This window comes from Sinocyclocheilus rhinocerous, unplaced genomic scaffold, assembly GCF_001515625.1.
Source record: "Sinocyclocheilus rhinocerous isolate Xijiao unplaced genomic scaffold, SAMN03320098_v1.1 scaffold1268, whole genome shotgun sequence".
NCBI lineage: Eukaryota > Metazoa > Chordata > Actinopteri > Cypriniformes > Cyprinidae > Sinocyclocheilus > Sinocyclocheilus rhinocerous.
The window spans coordinates 846,676-861,678 of NW_015664016.1; the positions used below are offsets into that span (position 1 = coordinate 846,676).

The following is a 15,003-nucleotide window of genomic DNA, read 5'->3' on the forward strand; positions in this document are numbered from 1 at the left end:
ACACACACACACACACACACACACACACACAAGTAGAAAACACTGTGTCAATCTGATCTCTGAAGAGCATTTATGATGCTCATGTTTACAACTCGATGGAAATGCTATTAAATAACCATGTATACTAATACCAATGTATTTCTAACATACATAAGGCATATAAGGTCAAACTCCAGCTGCTGGTGTTCACATTTGTTTGTTTACATGTTTGCACCTGAGAGAATGTTTGCTGTTATTTTTATTTACCTGCTTCCGGCTCCTTCCTCATCGCTTGGCTCTTCAATCTCATATGAATCATAATCATCTTTTCGATTCATTTTTCTTATTTCGAGTAAAACACTAGGAAAATAAAACGCGTTTTGCTTTATTAACTCTTTAGCACCGGAAAGCAAGTTATAGAGTATCTCCGGATCACGCTTTTTTTTTTTTACTTCAAAATAAAGCTGTCAAAATAAAAGCCACTAAAAAAAACGTTAATTATATCAAATCACCATGATTGCGGTTACAACTTGTGTAAATGTATTTTCATGTCATTTTTACATTTAATAAATAATCAAAGACTATTTAAAGGTCTCCCGAACTATAAGTGGCAGCTGGATTGTATTAAAGAAATCTCATTGTGTAAGATAACAAATATTTTGCCAGTAAGCGAACACTTCCTTTATTTAATGTGTCCATTAATTCAAACCATCAGTTGACATTAAAAAAAAATCTCACTTAAAGTAAACAGCATCATTTATTTTTTGTTATTTTCATGGTAATTTTATCAGCGTTTATGTCAGCATTCCTCCATCTGAATAAATGGAAGCTTTGGTCACATATTGTGAAAAAGAAAACAACATTCATATGCAGTGCACTTAAAAAAAGTCTGGAGAAAAAAAGCATCCATGTATGATTTCTTTTTAACAATGTCATATTAATCTACATTTTAAGGCAAACATACTGAAGCATTATTTGTTAGGAATGAAAAAAAGAGAAATAAACTGCTTTGCAGAAAATGAGTCTGATTACGATGATCCATAGCTATACGATGAAAACTAACACATGTACAAGGCTTTGAGTGACCATACACTTTAATTGTAATAACAATCAGCTCAACTTGAACAAGATATCTGAGCAGCATCCACACACAGATCACCAAAACTAACTTCGAAGATTACAACAGAGAAAACAAAAACAAGCGAAACGAAACAAACGGGACAAAAACTGCCGAAACGAATATTACGTAGCGAATCCCATGGAAAACAATTAACAATTAAAAGTTAAAAATGTGTGATTAAATGAAGTCGTATATCTTGTGCTGTGTGGATCAGGTGATCTTCCACAGTGGACTGCCTCACTTTAGGGGGGTTGTGGAGGGAGTATGGTGTCTCTGGTAGTGGCAAGTATAGACGTCTCTTTAGACAAACTGACCCCAGGTATGTTCTCTCCTCCATCTTCCGAATGAAGACGAGACCAAAGCAGGGAAAGCCCTATATGGAGAACCTGGCTCCAGGACCTAAGTGTCCCCTTTCAGGACCCCCAGACAGCTGTGCAGCAATTGTAGATTCCCCTGGAGAGAGATATTAAAGCAATAAGCCCCAAGAAGCCGTGGTTTACAGTGAATTTATAACAGCTAAGGGGGTTTAATGCCCTTTAGCTGTTATAAATTTACTGCAAACCACGGCTTTACGGGGCTTATTGCTGTTATAAAACGGTTATTCCATATACGTAGTAAGTTTTCACAAAATAAAACAGAGCAAATGAAGTGTAATGATATTCTTCCACCAAACAATGTAGTTCCTCAGAATCAGTTGTGGTTGCAACAAAGTGGTTGCCGAGCAACACACAAAAGGTAAACAAAGGTGTATGTTTGTAGAGTAATTTACAACAGATTCGAATGTGGCTCAGCAATCAGAATCAAGCACCGGAACTCAGTATATTATTATAGTGTTATATTTCAATTTCACAAAGAAATGTGCAGCATTTTGTCCAAGCAATAATAAAAGGACACATTTAATTAATAATTTGTCTTAAATCTCATTTTGTAAAAAATAAAATAAAATCGTGAATCGAATCGTGAGTTGAGTGAATCGTTACTTCCCTATAAATTAGGAATAAACAATACGTGTATTTGACATCATTGAGAGTCAGAGTATAAAGTGAATGGAAACCTTGGCATGTTTGAGTTCCAGCTCGGCCAGTTCCACCAAGTTCTTTCTGAACGCTGCTACTCGCCGTGTCTTGAAATCTATCAGTTCTAAATGGAACACAAGCATTAATATTTAGTGAGCAAACAGCCGTTTAGCAGATGCTTTTATCCAAAGTGATTCCCAGTCATTTTAATAAACAGACAACCTCCCTGGAGCAATCTGAGGTTAAACTAATATGCCACATAACAATTTAACATCGAGGTCATTTTCAAAAACGCATTTCCACATTAACACCTTGTCCAGACAAAATTATCTGTCCAAATTAAAAGCAAAAGTAGAGCTGCACGATTTGGAGAATAAAACTTTAAAAGAAATGTGATTTTTCTGATAAACAAAATTCAGATTGTGAAAAATGTAAAAGAAAAAAAAAAAGTGTAATTAAATAATCAACATGACTAATATATACAGTATATATATGTATGTATGTGTTATTACTATTTTTATTGTAATTTATATTATTTATTATTATGATAATTATTACTAAATAAAAAAACATTAAACAAATTAATATTTCTGTTGCAATATTTCACCATAAAATAAAAACATGGTATTTAAGAAGAAGAATTTTATTACAGTATAACTTTAAAATTACAATACAAAATTTTTTGGCCATCTTACTTTTTAAAGCTTAAACAATCAAGTTTTTATTTGATGAAAATTTCAAGGAGCCTTTAAAATCAGTATGAAATGAAAAGTGAAAATGACAGACTTCTCCAATCATTTATTCTGATTAAACCCATAGCTGGAAACTTGCGCACTTCACTCTAAAATATGCTTTGCATATATTTAATTAAATCATAGCCTTTTGATAATAGCAATAGTAGATTTTGATAGTAGCAATTTGATAACATTAAGCAATATCAAAATTTTATTTCAGGTTAATTTTGATTATTCAGTCCTAGTGTAAAATGACACAATCAGAACCAATCAGTGAAGTCGGATTTTGGACCAATGACATATAACGGTGGGTGGAGCCAACTAGTGTGACATCTATTAAAACCAAGCAATCAACAAATGGCAATTGCCTGTGCCAGTTTAGAAGAAGAGCAAATTGTATTACATTGCGTCTGGTTAGGAAACGGTGTAAAATCAAGTATTTTTGTACTCAAATCACTTTGATTGATACACATGAAGTACCTTGTTTTGCAGATTCAGAGATTTTCTCAAACTTCTGACAGCACACTTGCTGTGTGGTTTCTGCTTGAAGGACGTCCTTGTTTTTAGCTCGGGCTTTATCCAGAGCTTTATTAGCGTTCTCATAATCAACTAATGCTCTTCCTCGTCTGTACAGGAGGTCCTGTGGAAGAGATAATGCAGTTTACAAATAAAGAAAACACAATCTAAAAGCATTTTAAACTGGGTCAGGAAGCAAGAACTATGAATAGTAGAAGATCAATGCTCTGCAACAAACAATCTATTCTGTATTAAACTGAATCTTAAGAGGTCACTGTTCCACTGTTTTGCTTTGGACAGTCAGGACAGAATCACTTCTGTAGCTTAATTACATTGTATCCAGGGCTACAGCAACAAATCACTCGCTAATGTAGGAAAGCCCTCTAATGACCGGCTGCCAGTTCAACATGCTGACCACACGGCTCTACCTTAGCGGCTTGCGACTCTCTGAGGTAGTACTTCAACAAGTCGGCAAGTTTCAAATCCTCATCGGCAGCCACGCGCGCTTCAATTTTCTGCACAGGAAACAGAGTTTGAAAACAACTGAGAGGAAGAGGTGAGTGACTTTACAACCCCTAACTCTCTGATTCAGCTAATTCTGCCTTCTCTCCAAATGAACTCTTCTTCACCTTAGAGAGTAAAGGCAGTCACAAAATTTTTGAAAAGTAAAAGTAATTTTTATATACATTTTATTATGAACAATAAAGTGAAAAGACTGAAGCCAATGTCACATTTACTTTTATTTTACTTTACAATATGATCTCATTTATTAACATTAGTTAAGTACGGTGACATTCTCTAAAACTAAAACCATTAAAAATAGCTTTTTTTGGAAATTGAAATAAAGCTGAAATAAATTAATAAAAAACGTAAACTTCAAAACAAAAATATAAAAATGAGAAATGTTGCCTTGGCATCTAAATCAAATAATTTTAGGATGAAGTACTAAAATTAGTCAAACTAAAACAGAAATTAAAAAATGTAAAGCTAAATGGAAGTCATTTAAAAAAAACTAACAAATATGACAGAAGCACATAAAACTTCAAAATGAAAAACGTAACAATATTAAAAATATATAATTTTAAATATCTATAAAAAAATCAAAATCTAAAAATAAAAGCAAATTCTAAATTTAAATAAACATGTAGTATATAAAAATGTAAAAAAAACACACAAATTAACTTCTGTTTTTAACTTGAACTAACAATGAATACTAATACATTTAAAATTAAAAGTTGTATTTATTAATATTAATTTCACTGCACTGTAAACGGAAACAAATAATAACTGTACTTTTATTAACTAACGTTAACAAAAATTGATAAAAGCTGTAAATATGTTGTTCATTGTTAGTTAAACAATATATTTTATTGTAAAATGTTACAATGTCATAATGTTTCTTAGTTTTAAATGTTTTATTATTTAAAAAAATATTTCCAGGTTTAAATTAGGGCTTTGACCACTTTATATTAAAAAGCATCTATGTTCAAATTATGTTATAAAACTGGAAGCACTTACCCGTGTTTTCTCAAAAAGCTCTGACACTTTCAGGAAAAATCTGTTTATGAGGGAACAAAGCAAAAAGCAAGTCAAAGATTTGACTCCATTCACACTGGGCCATACACAGAATGCATTTTTGCTTTGAAAAACGTCAGACACTGGTAGTGGATTGGGAAAAAAACTCAAGGCCTCGACACATGCTATTTAAAAGTTGAACGTATTGTAACTTGACTGCTGTGTTTTCACAATGCCATATCATACACAATATGCTGAAGCAGTCGTGAGACGCAAATGCAACAGTCAAACACGTCCATCTATAGCACGTGTTTACATGGACAAAAACTGAAAAGTGGTGGAGTGGAATGGAAACGTGTGGAGCTACATGGGAAACACTGTCGTACTTGCACAGATCTGTGGAGTCTTGGGTTCCTAAGGTGTACAACGTGGAGGCGATTCTGTTGATATCATCCGCCGCACCTGAAACACACATCCTGTTAGATCTCTAGACGAGGCAATGCTGTCAGGGTTTCACACATTCATTGACTCCGTGATGCAGCACTTAACAGCATTTCACAGCATTCTGCTTTTCCAGATCATGTTTCAGTGTTGTGCCAATAAGGGACACAAGGAAAAGACAAAACATTTGGCTCGGAATTGGACAGACACTTGATGCAAGAAAATGATGTGAATGACCAAAACATATTTCTGAATTCATCTGCATTAATGGAAAGTGCTGCATTGAAATCTCTAAAATATTATTCAGATCATTTTACATAATACATTGCATGTCATCAAATAGTTTTAAAAAGTCAACTGAGTCACCTGACATTCACTGGCTTCCTGACAAATGACACATTGTCCTACTAAGCAGTATTACTGTATGTACCGCCTCTAAATTTCCTGTTATCACTCCTAACAGAGAAAACCAACCTTTCCAGGCAAATTAATGATGAACACAAACAGAAGCAAACACTGAAATATGAGGAAACGTCCTCATCCACACACGGCAAAACATGATGAGCTTATTTACAGTTCAAAGCTTTGACACACTGAATAAAGTGTGAAATGAACCTTAGACGAGATGAACAGCACAATGCTAAAACAGCTTTGTTTTGTTTTTAGGGGTATACCTGAAATGCTATTGGTAGAGGTATAGGCCTGTCGCAATAATCAATATATCGACTTATCGCGCAATATATGTACATGACCTCAATAATTTTTGGTGATGCAATATATCGCCCATTATATTTACTTAAAAATTAATGTCACCATGTTTTGTACATTCCACTTGCGCATGTGTCTTTTGCAGCTTCTCGTACATAATGTGGTGTAGTCATGAGGTGCTAGTTCATATTTTAAAAATGCTTCTACAAAAAAAGTTTCATCTGCAGATATGGCCTTGTTTAGGGATCTGTGCCTTTGTGCATACGGACATCTGACTGCTAAGTAGTGATTGTGTTTTTCAGCAATAGTGTGCACCCTTCATTTACAGAGAAAAGGAAAAAGTCTGTAGATGGAAAAACCTCCATTCAAGTTCTTTGTGCATTTTTTTTTTCTACTTGGGCCAATATATCGCACAACAAAAAGTTGTTATCGTGACAGGCCTATAGAGGTACTACTGTCATTTAGCTTTATAACACACACTTCCTGTGACTGAAGAACTTTGACCTTGCCTTATCCTTGACGCTACATGGTCATGTGAGCCAGAAGCATTTACAAATGTGTGACAAATTCACCCATAAAAATAAGATATGGAAAAGAGAAACTTACTTTTGTGAGACCTGATCATTCGATCAGATTTGGCAGACGCGTCTTTGACACGGTTGTGGTACTCTAAAAGGAATGTCTTCTCATGTTCAAAGAAATCATCAACGTCCTGTTATAAAAAATCAATAAAAACACATGAAATATGAAGAAGTCAATCTCATGATGAAATAAATAATAGGATTTCAGGATGAAACATGTTTTGACAAGTTTTCTGGCAGTCTTAAATGAAAACTACTGTTCAATAGTTTGGGCTCAGTAAGATTTCATTTTTTTAAGAGATTAATATGTTTATTCAGCAAGGATGCATTAAATTGATCAAACGTGACATTAAAATATTTATAATATATTACAGAAGATTTCTATTTCAAATGAATGCTATTCTTTTGAAATTTTCAGCGAATCAGAATATTAGAATGATTTCTGAAGGATCATAAGAAACTGAAGACTTAAGTAATGGCTGCTTGAAAATTCAGCTTTGCATCACAGGAATAAATTACATTTTAAAATATATTCAAAAAGAAAACATTTGAAATTGTAATAATATTTCCCAATATTACCGTTTTACTGTGTGCTTTGATGCGCAAGTTCTTGCGACCCTAAACATTTGTACCATACCACTCTATTTTTGGTTTTGGCCATTGTGCATTCCACTACTAGCGAAGCGTTCACCAGGGAGTCATACCATCATTCAACCTACAGCTAAACACAAAGAAGCTCAAGCCAAAGTAAATAATTTCTCAAAAAGGTGGCTGACGTCGTGGCATCTCACTCCACCCCCTAATTTCTAAAGCAGAGTCACATAAAAAAGTCACATGACATGGGAAGAAGGCTACATACTGAACTGACCTTCACTCCAGCCACAAGAACCCCATCTGCAGACTTCACCACGTTCTTGAAGAAATCCTCCAGCTTTTCCTTCTTGTTTTTCCCTCGTACACTCAGCTGTAATTACAAGTGAAAAATCCCAGGGCAAATGAACAATTAAATGCTCAAATCTTTTTTCATTTCTACTGAGAATGACACTTGCATTTCTATATTTGTTTTGGTTTCAAAATATGTCATTAAATATTCTTCTGGTTTGCTTTGCACATCTCATCTGCTGTTTGCACTGATGTCAGACTTATTCATTTGTTATGAATAATCTGATTCTTTTGGTTTGTGTCCAAGTTTCAAATAAAAAAAGAGAAAAATAATTAAAGGGTTAGTTCACCCAAAAATGAAAATTAGGCTGTGTTTTACTCACGCCCGAGGCATCCTAGGTGTATATGACGTTCTTCTTTCAGAGGAATCCAAAACGTAATAATCACTTTAATGTAGCTTGCACCAACAGTTGTACACAGAAGCAGTTCCGGGAGCATGACATATGAGGTCAGCGTTGCGCATGCGCCGGTGAGTCTCGTGAAAACCAACGTTTGTTAACAGGAGCAAAGGAAGCAAAGTTTCCTTACTTTAGTCTCCTCTTGGCTTATATCGAAATCCTCCTTTATGGATGGGTGCTTTTTATTTCACTTCTTTTGGACTGAAGCACTGCAACACCCGCTGACTGCAATGATAGAGCTTGGAATAGCCAGGACAATTTTTAATCTAACTCCGACTGGATTAGTCTGAAAGAAGAAATTCATGTATGCCTAGGATGCCTCGGGGGTGAGTAAAACACAGCCTAATTTTCATTTTTGGGTGAACTAACCCTTTAAAGGAGATTTTAAGTAACATTTAACATTTTGAATTCATTGGGGATGAAATGAACGATTAAATTCATGATCAAATAATCTATATTCAATATATACAAGATTCATTGCCTTAAAAAAAACAATGGTTAAAATAATGTAAATAATAACATGCATAATAATACATAAAAGCAATAATTAAAAACAATATTGTACTTGTGCTTACAATTTTCCAAACATTTTAGAACAATAATGTCAGAGTTAAAAATGGCACACTTACGTCTTGGTTGTACTCTAAGAAAACATGAAAGTTCAAGTCTTTGCGCAGGACCGGGTGGGCAGCAACACGGCACAGAAAGACCTCATGCATTGCCACGGTCTTCTTGAAGATGGCCAGATATTCACTGCAACACATTTTCATATTAGTAATAATGAAGTCGTGCAACTAGCAATGCACTAACAATCGATCAACTCACGCCTCCAGCTCCTGTTTCATCTTAGTGAACTCCTCCTTGGTCATAGATCCTTCACCTTCACCCAGCTTCTGAAGTTTCTCCCGAGATGCATCGAAATCTGGTTTCGGAGGAGCAGGAGGAATCTACAGGGAAAGTCTTTATGTTAGATATTCAAGTGGCATTATGACTCTCAAAACTGCCTTCAGAGGGGGCTGGTAATGAGACTCTGGGATTCATAATAGCAATCGCTCACACTGCTGTGCCTAATGCAAAGTGCTATAAATAATTCAGGCTTGCTTTGATGATATTGTAAATGGCAGTCAGTGCCGAGTATTAATCCGAGTATTTCAGATGAAACTATATTAAATCAGATAGCAAAAGACTTCTTCGATACTTAAAATAATGCAGAAAATAAGCTAATAAAAACAGGACAGCAGGCCAAAAACACAGTAACACTGTGAAATATGTTTACAATTTAAAATAACAATTTTCTATTTTAATATATTTTAAGATGTCATTCATTCCTGTGGTCAAAGCTAAAATTTCTGCATCATTACACCACGTCTTGTGTCACATGATCCTTCAGAAATATGATTCTAATATGATGCTTTGCTGCTTTCTTATTATTATCAATGTTGAAAACAGTTGTGCAGATTAATATTTTAGTAAGATCTGTGATAGATTTTTCAAGATTCTAAAGAAAAGGAGGTTTAGAAGAACATTAATTGAAAAAAAACAAACATTATAAATGTCTTTACTGTCACTTTTGATCAAATTGATGTATCCTCGCTGAATAAAAGGATTCATTTCTTTAAAATAAAAAACTTTAAACAACATGGATATGACATGGAAAACAAATAAAGCATATCGCACATCAATTTTGTCGGTTTACTCTTCTAGTTTAATAATAGTTTCAACCAATATATCCAGAATGGAAACTGCACCAAAGATCATTTCCTTTTTTTCATGCACCTGAACTACAACAAAATGACATTTGCCATGCAACAGACCTTGTAATGTACACCAGGCCTATAAAAGGACATTAAGCAATGATTTCAGCCTTGGCAAGAGCGACTGGAACGTTTGCTCTCAAACACACATAATGAAGTAGTGTTTAAAAGTGAGTATGACCCATACAGTTCAAACAAGCATCCAGTGTAAAGCAAATTAAAGAATTACATTACTAGCATAATTGCAAACAACTGACCTGTGACTGCGATTAACAGGCAAGCTATCTGATACATCACTAAACTTATACTATAATATGCAAAACACTTAACGGTACTTACAATATAACCTGCGTATTCTTCATTCTCCACAAACGAGTCGTGGAGCCAGATAAATTCTTCATGCTGTCTGACCACTGAAAATTCATTCTGCTTGAAATTAGGTAGAGTGCTCTGGAAAAAAACACACAAAACGAGTTCATGGTTAGTGGCATGATGTGGGTTCTTGCCCTAGTTTCTGGTATTGTCATCAGACTAGAGAGTCTAAGGCGAATCATTGTGCATCCAAGGGTTTGTGTGTGTGAGGTTTGTCAGGAGGAAGGGAACAGACGGACTCAAATAAGACACACACACAGGGCCACAGTGACACCAGCAGTAATACACACGTCCTCTGACTACAAACACACACAACACACATGCACAGCACACAGTAGGAGGACAGAGACAGAACAGAAATGAGGAAAGGAAAAAAAAAACTTACTCCTCTGTCCTCCTCCGAGAGGAAATCGGGACCATCGTCCAGCCCTTCTTGCTGTGGAGAGACACACAGAAAGATCAGAACGAACGATCGGAATGTACAGACGACAGATGCTCGTTATTACTCAACGCATCGGAGCACTTGTGGCAGAGGGTGTGTGACGTCACTGGGCCAGGCGATCTGAGAGGCGGAGCCTTCGAGTACAAACCGACAAACTGCTCAAGTTTTGCTCATTTATTAGCTTTTTTAGATTTGACATTTTAGATAGTATTATTATTATAGAATTTTTATTGTTTGGCTTTACTCTTAATTTTTTTGTTATCCATGTACGTCACGCAGATTTGTAATTACATATAGGCTATAAACATATTCCTTGTAAATCAGTTTGTAAACATTGTTTTGTACTATATTAATAAAATAAATAACGGTTGTTATTATTATTGTTGTTGTGGTTGTTGTTTTATTATTACTATTAGATTTAAATCTATATTATATTATAGGTTTGGCTTTACCCTTTTATTTTTCTTGTTATTTTATTATTCACATATTTTATGTATATTTCTCTCTACGCATACATGAAAGCAAAACATGGACTGTTTTTACTATATTATTAAAACAAATAACGTTTATTATTATTATATTAATTTGAACATTATATAATATTATATAATATTTATTATATTATATGTTTTTTTTTCTTGTTATCTTATCATTCCGATGTTATGTAGGCCCATATTTGTATATACTCTTGTAAAGCACTTTGTAAACACTGTTTTTACTATATGAATAAAATAAATAACGTTTAATTATGATTATTTGTTATTCGATTGCAATTTATATAGATATATTATATTCGGCTTAACTCTTTTAGGTTTCTTATTCATTTTCGTATTAATCAGATATGCCATGTATATTTGTATCTACATATACATATATGTTATAGGCTACATATTCCTATATAAATAAATAAAATACATTATTATTATTAATATTATTATATTTGTAACTTCATTACAGTCTTATATAACAAAGTCTGTACAGAATAGGGGTCACTGCAACAATTGTCACCGATGTGTTTATATGATTGTGTTAATGTGATTACTCACCACTAGAGGGTGACAAACTCACTTTAGTCACGGAGAGATCAACTGCTGATCTTCACCTGCTGGTGGAGTGTGATGCTGTTCTTACGGAAACACCCCACTAATTAATTAGTTCAAGTCAGATGAGTTTGAAAGAATCCAGCACTGCTGGATAATTATTTTTACGGCAAGAATCCAGATAAGAGAATAATCATTTCTGCCGTGCCACACTGCAGCTCACCGCTTTGGCCCGTGTTATAGTTTGTGCATACTAATAGACTTTAGGTAATGATCAGCCACTGGTCAAGTGTCAATTTTGGGCCTTCGGAAAACCCACCATCATAAAACGGTACACAGTGATTTCTGTATACCAAATGCTTGTCATTATAAAGTTAAAGAGCATATAAAATCATATAACCTTGTATTAATTGCACCGGCTCAGGACATCAAAACATGTTGAGAAATGATATACAGGCATCAACATCACAGACGTGAGCATCATAATAACATATTGAGTAACTTTGTCCTCAAGTGAAATCTTGTGACCCTGTGATATGCAATGCCACATTGATATGCCCTCATCAGGTCATGTTGCACTGCAATAGACACAACAAACCACAGCAAAAATAACCGAACAAAAAGTTCAGTTAACTGAAATGGCAATGAAATATCTGTGAAGATGAAATAACTGCTGCTTCTGGCTAAAATGCCAGTCCATAGAACATAATAATAACCCTTCCTCTAGTGAAAAAGTCCGTCCCCTGTTGTCCTTTCACATCAAAATCCACCACCATATTTGTTTAAAACTGTTTTGGACTGTTTTCACTTGTAAATGGTGTTTATTTCTGTGCATATTTCTCTCCTGAATCTGGACTCGTATTTTAACATCTTAATGATGGATTTGTTTTTTTTGTTTGTTTTACAAACATGCAGATTTTTGCTTCTCAAGACATTAAGTGATGGCCTGGAGTTGTGTGGATTACTTGTGATTTATCAGCTGTTTGTACTCTCATTCTGACGGCACCCATTCACTGCAGAGGATCCACTGGTGAGCAAGTGATGTACTGCTGAATCTGTTCCGATGAAGAAACAAACTCATCTACATCTGGCCTGAAGGTGAGTCCATTTTCAGCAAATTTTCCTTTTTGGCTTAACTATTCCTTTAAACTCACAGATTTTCAGTTTAAATGAAAAGGAACAGCTAAGCTTGTTGACCGTATTCGTGAAATGTTTTTAACAACATGTCGCACATTCTCACATGCTTTGCAGCAGTAAGCTATCAATACTCTGAGCGCAGTGCACACACCCTTTCACTGCACAGAACCTACTGGAGAGCAAGGAGAGGTCATTTGTTTATTTTCAGCACACTTGTCCAGACACAGAGATTCAGGGCTTACATGAAAGGCACTTTGTTTCGTGCAGTGGTGGACATAAAAGCTCTGACTAATAAGTTGGCTATGTGAGCCCAAAGTAGATGCAACTTTTAAGATTGCAAGTAAATAAACATGTATTTTTCTTGCTGTCTGCATGGTGTCTTTTGAGTAGAGATTGCTCTATTGTTTGTCTGTATTAATGCATGATTAGGCATCCTTGCCAACATATAATAATGGGTCTTTTTTATTTATTTTTAAATAAGAAATGTTTCTTGAGCACCAAATCAGCATTAGAATGATTTCTGAAGGATCATGTGACACTGAAGACTGGAGTAATGATGACTGGAGTAAATATATTAAAACAGAAAACAGTTCTTTTAAATTGTAATAATATTTTGTAATAATATAATTATTATACTGATATAATAATATCAGTAATTTCACACTATTACTGTTTTCCTGTATTTTTTGATCAAATAAATGCAGCCTTGGTGAGAATAAGAGACTTCTTTCAAAAACTTTTAACAAATCTTAACGACCACAAACTTTTGAACAGTGGTGTGTAGTTAAAAGATGTTTGTGTGAGTTTATAATCAACCAAAATCATTTTCTGATGACAGATTAATATATCAACCAGGCCAATTAAAGGTCAATAACTTGTGTGTCAGTTCCAAAGTAATAATAAACATAAGTAAACAATATTTAAAAAAATATATGATGCATTTAGAATATAATTAATTTAATAATTTTTATATTCTTTTCATTATTCATTTATTATTAGTAATTTTGTGTACATCTCATTTGCTATCAATGAACTGTATTATGTATATTTGCATTACATAGCCATCAGTCACCCTGCTCTCTAGATACTGTCATTTGCCCTTGTTAACCCCATCTTAGATGAATATCATATGATATCCAGGTCTTCACCCCCACAATGTGCCTACATGCACTGAGATCTAGTTTCATAACCACTACTAGAAATTTCCTAGAGGAGACTGCAGTGTGTTCATAACTAAACTATAATAAACAGCACAGATGAAGGCCAGTACTTTCCTTCCCTGCAGAGCTTTTATGTGAGGGGGTTTTAGGGATTAGATTTGTAACAATCTACACATTGTATTTTAAAACGGTCTGTGATATTTGAGAGCAGCCCCCTATGTTTTTCACTGAAACAGAGACCTTCCTTTCATTCGTGCTACTTCATTGAAGAGTGAAAACCGCTCTTTATAACCGCTGCCCAGCCTGTCCACCAGCATCCCTTTTGTAGCTCTTTGGAAGCATGTTCAGTTTTGCCATTTGTGCACAACGATGACAAGACACAAAAGCATGCTGGCCTTAAATAGCGCCGAGCAGCAGAGGATTGCTCCCTGCCTGCGGATCAAATTCTCCAAAGGGAAAAGCAGCCACTGGCCTCAAGCCCAGATCTACTGCAAGACCACGCTCATAGAAACCGCCTGGCCTGTAAGAAGTAGTGAAGGGGGCTGGGCTGCTCATTTGAACTTTACTAAGTGCTGCTCTCAATCTAAAGATGTATGTATATGATTTTCTATTAGTGAGTTCAACGCTTTACTTGACTGGTATGCTAGAATCAGAATGCCTAAAAAAGCTTAACCAAACACTAACAAACCATTCAATAACTAGAAAATCAAAGTTTGTCAAGTATAGTAAAGTTTGTTCAATATAGCCTAAAGCAGAATTAAAAAGTCTTTAAGTTTGTATTGACCTTACGTACTTCTATATCTATAGAGCATTAAGGGATAGATAGATAGATAGATAGATAGATAGATGATAGATAGATAGATAGATAGATAGGACAGAATGATAGATAGATAGATATATATATAGATAGATAGATAGATAGATAGGACAGAATGATTGACAGACAGACAGATAGATAGATAGATAAATAGATAGATAGATAGGACAGAATGATTGATAGACAGACAGACAGACAGACAGACAGATAGATAGATAGGACAGAATGATAGATAGATAGATAGATAGATAGATAGATAAAATGACAGAACGATAGATAGATAGACAGACAGACAGACAGACAGACAGATAGATAGATAGATAGATAGATA

At 34.7% G+C, this 15,003-nt stretch overlaps 2 protein-coding genes across 2 annotated transcripts in view; both read right to left on the minus strand.

Annotated features, from left to right (window-relative positions):
• The window catches only part of LOC107729290 (E2F-associated phosphoprotein-like), a 5,804-nt gene extending 5,371 nt beyond the window's left edge, over window positions 1–433 (minus strand). Inside the window, exon 1 of the mRNA XM_016539756.1 lies at window positions 247–433. Within this exon, the coding sequence (XP_016395242.1) occupies window positions 247–317 (71 nt within the window). The 5' untranslated portion in view covers window positions 318–433. The remainder of the gene's footprint in view (window positions 1–246) is intronic.
• A 260-nt stretch (window positions 434–693) lies between these two features.
• On the minus strand, window positions 694–14,172 carry LOC107729225 (sorting nexin-6-like). Its single transcript, XM_016539657.1, has 13 exons — window positions 14,116–14,172; window positions 10,462–10,512; window positions 10,044–10,154; window positions 8,776–8,897; window positions 8,580–8,703; window positions 7,479–7,574; window positions 6,636–6,741; window positions 5,267–5,342; window positions 4,884–4,923; window positions 3,794–3,880; window positions 3,330–3,489; window positions 2,154–2,239; window positions 694–1,552 (listed from the first exon to the last, which is right to left on the minus strand). The coding sequence occupies exons 1-13, from the start codon at window positions 14,170–14,172 to the stop codon at window positions 1,499–1,501; spliced, it is 1,170 nt and encodes a 389-aa protein (XP_016395143.1). The 3' UTR covers window positions 694–1,498.
• Window positions 14,173–15,003: the final 831 nt, after the last annotated feature.